Here is a 15,474-nt window from a genome sequence, read left to right as displayed (position 1 = left end):
AGTGATGTTGGACAGGCGGGTAGGTGCAGGTAGTGATCGGTTGAAGAGCATGCATTTAGTTTTACTTGTATTTAAGAGCAGTTGGAGGCCACGGAAGGAGAGTTGTATGGCATTGAAGCTTGCCTGGAGGGTTGTTAACACAGTGTCCAAAGAAGGGCCGGAAGTATACAGAATGGTGTCGTCTGCGTAGAGGTGGATCAGAGACTCACCAGCAGCAAGAGCGACCTCATTGATGTATACAGAGAAGAGAGTCGGTCCAAGAATTGAACCCTGTGGCACCCCCATAGAGACTGCCAGAGGTCCGGACAACAGACCCTCAGATTTGACACACTGAACTCTATCAGAGAAGTAGTTGGTGAACCAGGCGAGGCAATCATTTGAGAAACCAAGGCTGTTGAGTCTGCCGATGAGGATGTGGTGATTGACAGAGTCGAAAGCCTTGGCCAGATCAATGAATACGGCTGCACAGTAATGTTTCTTATCGATGGCGGTTAAGATATCGTTTAGGACCTTGAGCGTGGCTGAGGTGCACCCATGACCAGCTCTGAAACCAGATTGCATAGCAGAGAAGGTATGGTGAGATTCAAAATGGTCGGTAATCTGTTTGTTGACTTGGCTTTCGAAGACCTTAGAAAGGCATGGTAGGATAGATATAGGTCTGTAGCAGTTTGGGTCAAGAGTGTCCCCCCCTTTGAAGAGGGGGATGACCGCAGCTGCTTTCCAATCTTTGGGAATCTCAGACGACACGAAAGAGAGGTTGAACAGGCTAGTAATAGGGGTGGCAACAATTTCGGCAGATAATTTTAGAAAGAAAGGGTCCAGATTGTCTAGCCCGGCTGATTTGTAGGGGTCCAGATTTTGCAGCTCTTTCAGAACATCAGCTGAATGGATTTGGGAGAAGGAGAAATGGGGAAGGCTTGGGCGAGTTGCTGTTGGGGGTGCAGTGCTGTTGACAGGGGTAGGAGTAGCCAGGTGGAAAGCATGGCCAGCAGTAGAAAAATGCTTATTGAAATTTTCAATTATGGTGGATTTATCAGTGGTGACAGTGTTTCCTATCTTCAGTGCAGTGGGCAGCTGGGAGGAGGTGTTCTTATTCTCCATGGACTTTACAGTGTCCCAGAACTTTTTTGAGTTAGTGTTGCAAGAAGCAAATTTCTGCTTGAAAAAGCTAGCCTTGGCTTTTCTAACTGCCTGTGTATAATGGTTTCTAGCTTCCCTGAACAGCTGCATATCACGGGGGCTGTTCGATGCTAATGCAGAACGCCATAGGACGTTTTTGTGTTGATTAAGGGCAGTCAGGTCTGGGGAGAACCAAGGGCTATATCTGTTCCTGGTTCTAAATTTCTTGAATGGGGCATGTTTATTTAAGATGGTTAGGAAGGCATTTTTAAAAAATATCCAGGCATCCTCTACTGACGGGATGAGGTCAATATCCTTCCAGGATACCCCGGCCAGGTCGATTAGAAAGGCCTGCTCGCTGAAGTGTTTCAGGGAGCGTTTTACAGTGATGAGAGGAGGTCGTTTGACCGCTGACCCATTACGGATGCAGGCAATGAGGCAGTGATCGCTGAGATCTTGGTTGAAGACAGCAGAGGTGTATTTAGAGGGGAAGTTGGTTAGGATGATATCTATGAGGGTGCCCGTGTTTAAGGCTTTGGGGAGGTACCTGGTAGGTTCATTGATAATTTGTGTGAGATTGAGGGCATCAAGTTTAGATTGTAGGATGGCTGGGGTGTTAAGCATGTTCCAGTTTAGGTCGCAATCAGTTCACATATGGTGTCCAGAGCACAGCTGGGGGCAGAGGGTGGTCTATAGCAGGCGGCAACGGTGAGAGACTTGTTTTTAGAAAGGTGGATTTTTAAAAGTAGAAGTTCAAATTGTTTGGGTACAGACCTGGATAGTAGGACAGAACTCTGCAGGCTATCTTTGCAGTAAATTGCAACACCGCCCCCTTTGGCAGTTCTATCTTGTCTGAAAATGTTGTAGTTTGGAATTAAAATGTCTGAATTTTTGGTGGTCTTCCTAAGCCAGGATTCAGACACAGCTAGAACATCCGGGTTGGCAGAGTGTGCTAAAGCAGTGAAAAGAACAAACTTAGGGAGGAGGCTTCTAATGTTAACATGCATGAAACCAAGGCTATTACGGTTACAGAAGTCGTCAAAAGAGAGCGCCTGGGGAATAGGAGTGGAGCTAGGCACTGCAGGGCCTGGATTCACCTCTACATCGCCAGAGGAACATAGGAGGAGTAGAATAAGGGTGCGACTGAAAGCAATAAGAATTGGTCGTCTAGAACGTCTGGAACAGAGAGTAAATGGAGGTTTCTGGGGGCGATAAAATAGCATCAAGGTATAATGTACAGACAAAGGTAAGGTAGGATGTGAATACAGTGGAGGTAAACCTAGGTATTGAGTGATGAAGAGAGAGATATTGTCTCTAGAAACATCATTGAAACCAGGAGATGTCATTGCATATGTGGGTGGTGGAACTAATAGGTTGGATAAGGTATAGTGAGCAGGACTAGAGGCTCTACAGTGAAATAAGCCAATAAACACTAACCAGAACAGCAATGGACAAGACATATTGACATTAAGGAGAGGCATGCTTAGTCGAGTGATCAAAAGGGTCCAGTGAGTGGAGAGGTTGGTTTAGGGTCACGGCGATTTAGACAGCTAGCCAAGCCAACCGGTAGCAAGCTAGCATAGGATGGAGTCTGTTGTTAGCCACCTCTTGCGTTCGGTCAGTAGATTAGTGGGGTTCCGTGTGGTAGAGGGGATTAATCCAAATCACACAACAACAAAAATAAGAACAATAGATATAGTTATAGAGGCCCGAGAAGAAAACATAATAATTCAAATAAATAAATTGTCCGATTGTCTATTCAGATAGCAGCCGGAAAGACAGCTAACGGTTAGCGGGCCGCAGATGGGCGTTCCGGTAACGTCGCGACAGAGGAGCCAGCCGGATCTCCTTCAGGTAGATAACGTCGGCAGTCCGGTTGTGAAGGCCCGGTGGGGCTCCGCGTAGGCAGTGAAACGGGTCCGGATAGGTGACTGCAGCCCAGGAGTGAATGATGGAACTCAGGCGTGATTGACGGAGCTGGCTAGCACCGGAACAATCGATGTTTGCTCCGGAATCGACGAAAGCCGACTGTCACACGGATAGCAGCTAGCTAGCTGTGAGATCCGGGTATGAACGTCCAGAGAGCAGTTGAAATCCAGGGACATGGAGAGAAAAAAAATGGTCCGGTATGTTCCGTTTCCCGAGCCGCGCTGCGCCGTACAAAACTGGCGATAGATTTTCGATAGATTTTCGAACTAAAGGACAGCCGATGACCACAAACCGTGGTTAGCTTCTGATTAGCTTCTGGGCTAGCTCCTGGCTAGCTTCTGGCTAGTTTCTGGCCAGCCTCCTGGAGTTTCTGGCTAGCTTCCTGAAGGATTGCAGATCTGAGGTAAATAATACTTTTTTATAAATATAAATTGGTGAGGCTGGTTGCAGGAGAGTGTTTAGAAGATGAGTTGATGGAAAATAAAAATAAAATGTATGTGAAAAAAAGTTGTAAATATATATATATACAGGACACGACAAGACGAGGACAAAAGACGTCTGAACTGCTATGCGATCTTGGAGATGTGTAACGGCTCTCGTCGAAAGGAGTGGATCAAAGCGCAGCGTGGAAAGTGTTCATGATTTTATTTAAAAAAAACACTCAAACAAAATAACAAAAGTGAAAGCGAAAGTGAACAGTTCTGTCAGGCACAGACACTAAACAGAAAACAAGATCCCACAAAACCCAAAAGGAAAATGACAACTTATATGTGATCCCCCCCCCATTCAGAGACAACGATAGACAGCTGCCTCTGATTGGGAACCACACACACGGCCAAAAACAAAGAAATAGAAAACATAGACTTTCCCACCCGAGTCACACCCTGACCTAACCAAACATAGAGAACAAAAAGGATCTCTAAGGTCAGGGCGTGACAGCATGAGAAGACTTTGCTTTTGTTTTGTTTTGGTTTGTTTGTCAGTTAGGGTGTGCAGGGTGAATACGTGGTCTGTCGTATGATAATTTGGTAAATAGCCAATTTCACATTTGCTCAGTACATTGTTTTCACTGAGGAAATGTACAAGTCTGCTGTTAATGATAATGCAGAGGATTTTCCCAAGGTTTCTGTTGACGCATATCCCATTGGGATCAAATTTGTCTCCACTTTTGTGGATTGGGGTGATCAGTCCTTGGATCCAAATATTGGGGAAGATGCCAGAGCTAAGGATGATGTTAAAGAGTTTTAGTATAGCCAATTGGAATTTGCTGTCTGTATATTTGATCATTTCATTGAGGATATTATCAACACCACATGCCTTTTTGGGTTGGAGGGTTTTTATTTTGTCCTGTAGTTCATTCAAGGTAATTGGAGAATCCAGTGGGTTCTGGTAGTCTTTAATAGTTGATTCTAAGATTTGTATTTGATCCTGTATATGTTTTTGCTCTTTATTCTTTGTTATAGAGCCAAAAAGATTGGAGAAGTGGTTTACCCATACATATCCATTTTGGATAGATAATTCTTTGTGTTGTTGTTTGTTTAGTGTTTTCCAATTTTCCCAGAAGTGGTTAGAGTCTATGGATTCTGTGTATTTCTGTATTTTTTTAGTGATTCACCATAGTGCACTCCAAGATCGCATAGCAGTTCAGACGTCTTTTGTCCTCGTCTTGTCGTGTCCTGTATATATATATATTTACAACTTTTTTCACATACATTTTATTTTTATTTTCCATCAACTCATCTTCTAAACACTCTCCTGCAACCAGCCTCACCAATTTATATTTATAAAAAATTATTATTTACCTCAGATCTGTAATCCTCCAAGAAGCTAGCCAGAAACTCCAAGAAGCTAGCCAGAAACTAGCCAGAAGCTAGCCAGGAGCTAGCCCAGAAGCTAATCCAGAAGCTAATCAGAAGCTAGTTAGCTTCTTTACTGGCAAATCGTTAGTATTCAGCTAACCACGGTTTGTGGTCATCAGCTATCCTTTAGCTCGAAAATCTATCGCCAGTTTTGTACGGCGCAGCGCGGCTCGGAACGGAACATACCGGACCAATTTTTCTCTCCATGTCCCTGGATTTCAACTGCTCTCTGGACATTCATACCCGGATCTCACAGCTAGCTAGCTGCTATCCGTGTGACAGTCGGCTTTCGTCGATTCCGGAGCAAACATCGATTGTTCCGGTGCTAGCCAGCTCCGTCAATCACTCCTGAGTTCCATCATTCACTCCTGGGCTGCAGTCACCTATCCGGACCCGTTTCACTGCCTACGCGGAGCCCCACCGGGCCTTCACAACTGGACTGCCGACGTTATCTACCTGAAGGAGATCCGGCTGGCTCCTCTGTCGCGACGTTACCTGAACGCCCATCTGCGGCCCGCTAACCGTTAGCTGTCTTACCGGCTGCTATCTGAATAGACAATCGGACAATTTATTTATTTTTATTATTATTATGTTTTCTTCTCGGGCCTCTATAACTATATCTATTGTTCTTATTTTTGTTGTTGTTGTGTGATTTGGATTAATCCCCTCTACCTCACGGAACTCCACTAATCTACTGACCGAACGCAAGAGGTGGCTAACAACAGACTCCATCCTATGCTAGCTTGCTACCGGTTGGCTTGGCTAGCTGTCTAAATCGCCGTGACCCTCAACCAACCTCTCCACTCACTGGACCCTTTTGATCACTCGACTAAGCATGCCTCTCCTTAATGTCAATATGTCTTGTCCATTGCTGTTCTGGTTAGTGTTTATTGGCTTATTTCACTGTAGAGCCTCTAGTCCTGCTCACTATACCTTATCCAACCTATTAGTTCCACCACCCACACATGCAATGACATCTCCTGGTTTCAATGATGTTTCTAGAGACAATATCTCTCTCTTCATCACTCAATACCTAGGTTTACCTCCACTGTATTCACATCCTACCTTACCTTTGTCTGTACATTATACCTTGATGCTATTTTATCGCCCCCAGAAACCTCCTTTTACTCTCTGTTCCAGACGTTCTAGACGACCAATTCTTATTGCTTTTAGTCGCACCCTTATTCTACTCCTCCTATGTTCCTCTGGCGATGTAGAGGTGAATCCAGGCCCTGCAGTGCCTAGCTCCACTCCTATTCCCCAGGCGCTCTCTTTTGACGACTTCTGTAACCGTAATAGCCTTGGTTTCATGCATGTTAACATTAGAAGCCTCCTCCCTAAGTTTGTTCTATTCACTGCTTTAGCACACTCTGCCAACCCGGATGTTCTAGCTGTGTCTGAATCCTGGCTTAGGAAGACCACCAAAAATTCAGACATTTTAATTCCAAACTACAACATTTTCAGACAAGATAGAACTGCCAAAGGGGGCGGTGTTGCAATCTACTGCAAAGATAGCCTGCAGAGTTCTGTCCTACTATCCAGGTCTGTACCCAAACAATTTGAACTTCTACTTTTAAAAATCCACCTCTCTAAAAACAAGTCTCTCACCGTTGCCGCCTGCTATAGACCACCCTCTACCCCCAGCTGTGCTCTGGACACCATATGTGAACTGATTGCCCCCCATCTATCTTCAGAGCTCGTGCTGCTAGGCAACCTAAACTGGAACATGCTTAACACCCCAGCCATCCTACAATCTAAACTTGATGCCCTCAATCTCACACAAATTATCAATGAACCTACCAGGTACCTCCCCAAAGCCTTAAACATGGGCACCCTCATAGATATCATCCTAACCAACTTCCCCTCTAAATACACCTCTGCTGTCTTCAACCAAGATCTCAGCGATCACTGCCTCATTGCCTGCATCCGTAATGGGTCAGCGGTCAAACGACCTCCTCTCATCACTGTAAAACGCTCCCTGAAACACTTCAGCGAGCAGGCCTTTCTAATCGACCTGGCCGGGGTATCCTGGAAGGATATTGACCTCATCCCGTCAGTAGAGGATGCCTGGATATTTTTTAAAAATGCCTTCCTAACCATCTTAAATAAACATGCCCCATTCAAGAAATTTAGAACCAGGAACAGATATAGCCCTTGGTTCTCCCCAGACCTGACTGCCCTTAACCAACACAAAAACATCCTATGGCGTTCTGCATTAGCATCGAACAGCCCCCGTGATATGCAGCTGTTCAGGGAAGCTAGAAACCATTATACACAGGCAGTTAGAAAAGCCAAGGCTAGCTTTTTCAAGCAGAAATTTGCTTCTTGCAACACTAACTCAAAAAAGTTCTGGGACACTGTAAAGTCCATGGAGAATAAGAACACCTCCTCCCAGCTGCCCACTGCACTGAAGATAGGAAACACTGTCACCACTGATAAATCCACCATAATTGAACATTTCAATAAGCATTTTTCTACTGCTGGCCATGCTTTCCACCTGGCTACTCCTACCCCTGTCAACAGCACTGCACCCCCAACAGCAACTCGCCCAAGCCTTCCCCATTTCTCCTTCTCCCAAATCCATTCAGCTGATGTTCTGAAAGAGCTGCAAAATCTGGACCCCTACAAATCAGCCGGGCTAGACAATCTGGACCCTTTCTTCCTAAAATTATCTGCCGAAATTGTTGCCACCCCTATTACTAGCCTGTTCAACCTCTCTTTCGTGTCGTCTGAGATTCCCAAAGATTGGAAAGCAGCTGCGGTCATCCCCCTCTTCAAAGGGGGGGACACTCTTGACCCAAACTGCTACAGACCTATATCTATCCTACCATGCCTTTCTAAGGTCTTCGAAAGCCAAGTCAACAAACAGATTACCGACCATTTTGAATCTCACCATACCTTCTCTGCTATGCAATCTGGTTTCAGAGCTGGTCATGGGTGCACCTCAGCCACGCTCAAGGTCCTAAACGATATCTTAACCGCCATTGATAAGAAACATTACTGTGCAGCCGTATTCATTGATCTGGCCAAGGCTTTCGACTCTGTCAATCACCACATCCTCATCGGCAGACTCAACAGCCTTGGTTTCTCAAATGATTGCCTCGCCTGGTTCACCAACTACTTCTCTGATAGAGTTCAGTGTGTCAAATCGGAGGGTCTGTTGTCCGGACCTCTGGCAGTCTCTATGGGGGTGCCACAGGGTTCAATTCTTGGACCGACTCTCTTCTCTGTATACATCAATGAGGTCGCTCTTGCTGCTGGTGAGTCTCTGATCCACCTCTACGCAGACGACACCATTCTGTATACTTCCGGCCCTTCTTTGGACACTGTGTTAACAACCCTCCAGGCAAGCTTCAATGCCATACAACTCTCCTTCCGTGGCCTCCAATTGCTCTTAAATACAAGTAAAACTAAATGCATGCTCTTCAACCGATCGCTACCTGCACCTACCCGCCTGTCCAACATCACTACTCTGGACGGCTCTGACTTAGAATACGTGGACAACTACAAATACTTAGGTGTCTGGTTAGACTGTAAACTCTCCTTCCAGACCCATATCAAACATCTCCAATCCAAAGTTAAATCTAGAATTGGCTTCCTATTTCGCAACAAAGCATCCTTCACTCATGCTGCCAAACATACCCTTGTAAAACTGACCATCCTACCAATCCTCGACTTTGGCGATGTAATTTACAAAATAGCCTCCAATACCCTACTCAACAAATTGGATGCAGTCTATCACAGTGCAATCCGTTTTGTCACCAAAGCCCCATATACTACCCACCATTGCGACCTGTACGCTCTGGTTGGCTGGCCCTCGCTTCATACTCGTCGCCAAACCCACTGGCTCCATGTCATCTACAAGACCCTGCTAGGTAAAGTCCCCCCTTATCTCAGCTCGCTGGTCACCATAGCATCTCCCACCTGTAGCACACGCTCCAGCAGGTATATCTCTCTAGTCACCCCCAAAACCAATTCTTTCTTTGGCCGCCTCTCTTTCCAGTTCTCTGCTGCCAATGACTGGAACGAACTACAAAAATCTCTGAAACTGGAAACACTTATCTCCCTCACTAGCTTTAAGCACCAACTGTCAGAGCAGCTCACAGATCACTGCACCTGTACATAGCCCACCTATAATTTAGCCCTATCAACTACCTCCTTCCCAACTGTATTTAATTTATTTATTTATTTTGCTCCTTTGCACCCCATTATTTTTATTTCTACTTTGCACATTCTTCCATTGCAAAACTACCATTCCAGTGTTTTACTTGCTATATTGTATTTACCTTGCCACCAAGGCCTTTTTTGCCTTTACCTCCCTTCTCACCTCATTTGCTCACATTGTATATAGACTTGTTTATACTTTATTATTGACTGTATGTTTGTTTTACTCCATGTGTAACTCTGTGTTGTTGTATCTGTCGAACTGCTTTGCTTTATCTTGGCCAGGTCGCAATTGTAACTGAGAACTTGTTCTCAACTTGCCTACCTGGTTAAATAAAGGTGAAATAAATAAATAAAATAAAAAAGTGAAGGCGTAGACTCAGGTTTTCTGGGTGTCTATGTTTTTGGTTGGACAGGTTTCTCAACTACTTTCTTAGATTTTTGCATTCTTCATCAAATCATTTGTCATTGTTGTTCATTTTCTTTGGTTTTCTATTTGAGATTTTTAGACTTGATAGGGAAGCTGAGAGGTCAAATATACTGTTTAGGCTTTCTACTGCCAAGTTTACACCTTCACTATTACAGTGGAACGATTTGTCCAGGAAATTGTCTAAAAGGGATTGAATTTGTTGTTGCCTAATTGTTTTTTGGTAGGTTTCCAAACTACAATCCTTCCATCTATAGCATTTCTTAATATTACTCAGTTCCTTTGGCTTTGATGACCCATGATTGAGTATTGCTCTGTTCAAGTAGACTGTGATTTTGCTGTAGTCTGATAGGGGTGTCAGTGGGCTGACTGTGAACGCTCTGAGAGACTCTGGGTTGAGGTCAGTGATAAAGTAGTCTACAGTACTACTGCCAAGAGATGAGCTATAGGTGTACCTACCATAGGAGTCCCCTCGAAGCCTACCATTGACAATGTACACACCCAACGTGCGACAGAGCTGCAGGAGTTGTGACCCGTTTTTGTTGGTTATGTTGTCATAGTTGTGCCTAGAGGGGCATATGGGGGAGGGAATGCTGTCACCTCCAGGTAGGTGTTTGTCCCCCTGTGTGCTGAAGGTGTCAGGTTTTTGTCCAGTTATGGCATTTAGGTCGCCACAGACTTGTCTCTCTCTCTCCCTCTCTCCCTCTCTCCTTGTTTCTCTCTCGCTCTCTCTCTCTCTCTCTCTCTCTCTCTCTCTCTCTCTCTCTCTCTCTCTCTCTTCTAAAACAGTGTAGTATCTGGGACCTGGCGAGTTTGGAGGATTTATAGAGGAAATACCATCCAAACATAATCTGTCCAACAGCATAAAACGACCTCCGTAAATGAGCCTGCAACCCAGTTTCAGCCATTTCACACACACACACACACACACACACACACACACACACACACACACACACACACACACACACACACACACGGTCAGACTGGGACAAAAGATCGGCCCTGGGATTTCTATCACACCGGCCTACTTATTTCCTTGATGCCTGCACACCGGCCAGTCCCCCATTATTAGCCAGATAATGATCATTTAGACAGGCCGACTGGACAACGGACCAGCCTATCTGGTCCTGCACACCGGCCAGTCCCCCATTATTAGCCAGATAATGATCATTTAGACAGGCCGACTGGACAACGGACCAGCCTATCTGGTCCTGCACACCGGCCAGTCCCCCATTATTAGCCAGATAATGATCATTTAGACAGGCCGACTGGACAACGGACCAGCCTATCTGGTCCTGCACACCGGCCAGTCCCCCATTATTAGCCAGATAATGATCATTTAGACAGGCCGACTGGACAACGGACCAGCCTATCTGGTCCTGCACACCGGCCAGTCCCCCATTATTAGCCAGATAATGATCATTTAGACAGGCCGACTGGACAACGGACCAGCCTATCTGGTCCTGCACACCGGCCAGTCCCCCATTATTAGCCAGATAATGATCATTTAGACAGGCCGACTGGACAACGGACCAGCCTATCTGGTCCTGCACACCGGCCAGTCCCCCATTATTAGCCAGATAATGATCATTTAGACAGGCCGACTGGACAACGGACCAGCCTATCTGGTCCTGCACACCGGCCAGTCCCCCATTATTAGCCAGATAATGATCATTTAGACAGGCCGACTGGACAACGGACCAGCCTATCTGGTCCTGCACACCGGCCAGTCCCCCATTATTAGCCAGATAATGATCATTTAGACAGGCCGACTGGACAACGGACCAGCCTATCTGGTCCTGCACACCGGCCAGTCCCCCATTATTAGCCAGATAATGATCATTTAGACAGGCCGACTGGACAACGGACCAGTCTATCTGGTCCTGCACACCGGCCAGTCCCCCATTATTAGCCAGATAATGATCATTTAGACAGGCCGACTGGACAACGGACCAGCCTATCTGGTCCTGCACACACACACACAGTATGGCTGAAAAACAGATGAGAGAGGCTCTGTCAGTGCTCTGTACGTCAGAGGGTATCTCAGGTTATGACAGATGACGTCAATGCGTGCTCGACTGTGTGTGTGTGCGTGTGTGTGTGCGTCCATGCGTGTGTGTCATTCACAAATCAACACATGAACCCACTCCACCATACTCAGTTAATCCCTGGCGTCCAGGATAACAGGCAGCATGGGAGTTGAACATTGACCTTTTGTGTGGTCACGCAAAAACCTCATCACATCAACCCTTTTGAGCCGCAAATCATTCCCTTATTTCCTTCTATAGAAAATATCTTCACACACTCAATCCAACTGTTACTATGTTACTAAGCAGATTCTACGTCAATATAACGCTATTACTACAGCTATTACCGTGTAGTTAAATAGGTATGAGGGCAACTTAAAGTAAAGTAGTACATTGTTTCTTCTTGGAGAGACAACCCTAATAGCTTAAATTGTATTTTGTTGTATATATATATATTTTACCGTTATTTAACTAGGCAAGTCAGTTAAGAACAAATTCTTATTTACTATGACAGCCTACCCCGGCCAAACCCGGACGACGCTGGGCCAATTGTGCCCCGCCCTATGGGAATCCCAATCACAGCCGGATGTGATACAGTTAGTTAGGGCTTAGTTAGTTAGGGTAAACCGATCCTAGATCTGTGGTTATAAAGTTCTACCTAGATCTCTTTTATTTTCCTAACCATTTCTCTTCACAGTAACATCACTAGCAGCAGAGTTACAGTAAACATGTCCTAGATCTGTGGTTAGTTTGGGGAAACTGATCTTACATCTGTGGTTAGTTTGGGGAAACTGATCCTAGATCTGTGGTTAGGCTCAACTTTTTCAAGCAACTCCACTTGACTTACTGTCGTCAGCGAAGTACCCAGCAGGGCAGGTCTCAGAGCAGGTAGTGTTGAGGGGGTTGAAGTAGAGTCCCCTGCGACAGGAGCGACACTCGGTGGGGGTGCGTCCCACACACCTCTCACAGCCCTTGTGACAGCGTCGACACCTCCTGGCCTCCAAGTTATCGTAGAAGCCCAGCGGACAGTGGCTCACACACGTCCTGTCATGGATTGATTGATGAGTTCTAATTACAGTAAATTGAGTTGATAATACAGTAAAACACACATTAGCCGATTTGTAGAGACTGGCTCTGCTGTATTTCACAAGTCCTGGGATGGATGAATGGATGGATGAATGGATGCATGAACGAATGGATTTAATCATTCAAAAGGACCTATTTCCCATATCCTGATCTGTTCACTATGTGAAATGTAACCTCTCTGCAAGTTGGCAATTGTTTATTTTACTGTTTTATCTAATCAATTAAATTGATTAATGAATTTCACATAAATAACAGATCAAGTAAATGGGGAAAAAGACTCTTTGAATGAATTAGTCAGAAAGACTACAACATCATAAAAAGAGGGCAAGTAGATTTCATGTCTAATTCATTTTCCTATATTAGCTTCATTATTCCTCTCCTGTAATCTTCTATTAGAAGTATTATGGTAGCACTGTTTTATGGTAGAGAAATGACCTGAGATTTGTTAGGAAATAAAGGGGTATCAAATGGTACTTTCTGGTATTTAATTCAAAGAATTTCACACAATTGGTAACTACCTGGTACCAAATGGTGCAGATGTGTTCTTTGGTTGGAGTATCAAATTAACAAGTAAGTATTCTTAGGTTATTACTGTGTAAAGACCCTCGCTCCCTTCGGTCTCAACGTAGACTTTGATCTGAAGCCATTCTCGTGATTATTGTGATTTTGCTATTGTAAATGTTTGTAGGCTTATGTAGCCAAATTGTATCTATGATCGTACGCTATCCATTTATGTTTTTTGTATGCTATTTTAATATATGAGAATTACCCAATGATATCAGGCCGCACCTGGCCATGATTACAGACACCTGTGTGTCTTTTGACACTATATAAATGAGTCATCCCACAGTGTTTGTCATTATACCCTGATGTAGACAGCTTGTCTGTCCAAAGTTGGACATACATTTTTTTTGCATCTGAGCTCCTAGAGCGTGTGACTCTCCTTTATTTTTAAAAAGTATTATTGTGTAATTACCATTTTACCATGTAATTTCTAAGTAAAAACCAGATAATTTAGAAGTAAATACCAGGTCAATTCTGTACCGTAAAATAAAGAGCTACCGAAGTAATACAGGTTTTCTGAATAAGAATGGACACAGTCAAAATGCTTCCACTCCTCAACATGCTTCCATTCCTCAACATGCTCCCATTCCTCAACATGCTTCCATTCCTCAACATGCTTCCATTCCTCAACATGCTTCCATTCCTCAACATGCTCCCATTCCTCAACATGCTTCCATTCCTCAACATGCTTCCATTCCTCAACATGCTACCATTCCTCAACATGCTCCCATTCCTCAACATGCTTCCACTCCTCAACATGCTACCATTCCTCAACATGCTCCCATTCCTCAACATGCTTCCATTCCTCAACATGCTCCCACTCCTCAACATGCTACCATTCCTCAACATGCTCCCATTCCTCAACATGCTCCCATTCCTCAACATGCTTCCACTCCTCAACATGCTACCATTCCTCAACATGCTCCCATTCCTCAACATGCTACCATTCCTCAACATGCTCCCATTCCTCAACATGCTCCCATTCCTCAACATGCTTCATTTCCTCAACATGCTTCCATTCCTCAACATGCTCCCATTCCTCAACATGCTACCATTCCTCAACATGCTCCCATTCCTCAACATGCTCCCATTCCTCAACATGCTCCCATTCCTCAACATGCTTCCATTCCTAAACATGCTCCATTCCTCAAAATGCTCCCATTCCTCAACATGCTCCCATTCCTCAACATGCTTCCATTCCTCAACATGCTCCCATTCCTCAACATGCTCCCATTCCTCAACATGCTCCCATTCCTCAACATGCTCCCATTCCTGAACATGCTTCCATTCCTCAACATGCTCCCATTCCTCAACATGCTTCCATTCCTCAACATGCTCCCATTCCTCAACATGCTCCCATTCCTCAACATGCTCCCATTCCTCAACATGCTTCAACCCTTCAAAATGCTTCCACTCCTCAACATGCTTCCATTACTCAACATGCTCCCATTCCTCAACATGCATCCATTCCTCAACATGCTTCCATTCCTCAACATGCTTCCATTCCTCAACATGCTCCCATTCCTCAACATGCTCCCATTCCTCAACATGCTCCCATTCCTCAACATGCTCCCATTCCTCAACATGCTTCCATTCCTCAACATGCTTCCATTCCTCAACATGCTTCCATTCCTCAACATGCTCCCATTCCTCAACATGCTCCCATTCCTCAACATGCTCCCATTCCTCAACATGCTCCCATTCCTCAACATGCTTCAATTCCTCAACATGCTCCCATTCCTCAACATGCTCCCATTCCTCAACATGCTTCCATTCCTCAACATGCTCCCATTCCTCAACATGCTTCCATTCCTCAACATGCTTCAACTCTTCAAAATGCTCCCACTCTTCAAAATGCTCCCACTCTTCAAAATGCTCCCACTCTTTAAAGTGCTCCTGTCACGACTTCCGCCGAAGTTGGTTCCTCTCCTTGTTCAGGCGGTGTTCGGCGGTCGACGTCACAGGCTTTCTAGCCATCGCCGCTCCATTTTTCATGTGTCCATTTGTTTTGTCTTGTTCCCTGCACACCTGGTTTTCATTCCCCAATCAATTCATATGTATTTATTCCTCTGTTCCCCATCATGACTTTGTGTAGGATTGTTTGTGTTACGTGTATTTTGACATTGTGGATATTGTTACGCGCATTACTTTTTGTCTATGTTCCGTGTTTTGGGCACATTTGATGTTATTTTGTGCTGTCATTTTGACCGGAATAAAAAGTGTGCCTGTTCACTACACTCTGCTCTCCTGCACCTGACTTCGCCTCCGATACACACTCCTAACAGCTCCCACTCTT

General features: G+C 44.9%; 1 protein-coding gene across 6 annotated transcripts in view; it reads right to left on the bottom strand.

Annotated features, from left to right (window-relative positions):
- Positions 1-15,474, bottom strand: part of LOC110526694 (proprotein convertase subtilisin/kexin type 6) — a 100,206-nt gene that overhangs the window by 27,690 nt on the left and 57,042 nt on the right. For all 6 annotated transcript variants that reach the window (XR_016496901.1, XM_090239118.1, XM_090239116.1 and 3 more), the window contains exon 16: positions 12,376-12,572. Coding sequence is in view for 5 of the 6 variants with exons in the window: in XM_090239118.1 (XP_090095244.1) it covers positions 12,376-12,572 (197 nt within the window). In the remaining variant the exon portion in view is untranslated. The remainder of the gene's footprint in view (positions 1-12,375; positions 12,573-15,474) is intronic.

Source organism: Oncorhynchus mykiss, chromosome 6 (assembly GCF_057628025.1).
Source record: "Oncorhynchus mykiss isolate SJ-2025 chromosome 6, ASM5762802v1, whole genome shotgun sequence".
In the NCBI taxonomy this organism is placed as follows: domain Eukaryota; kingdom Metazoa; phylum Chordata; class Actinopteri; order Salmoniformes; family Salmonidae; genus Oncorhynchus; species Oncorhynchus mykiss.
This window is presented reverse-complemented; position numbering and strand designations above follow the sequence as displayed.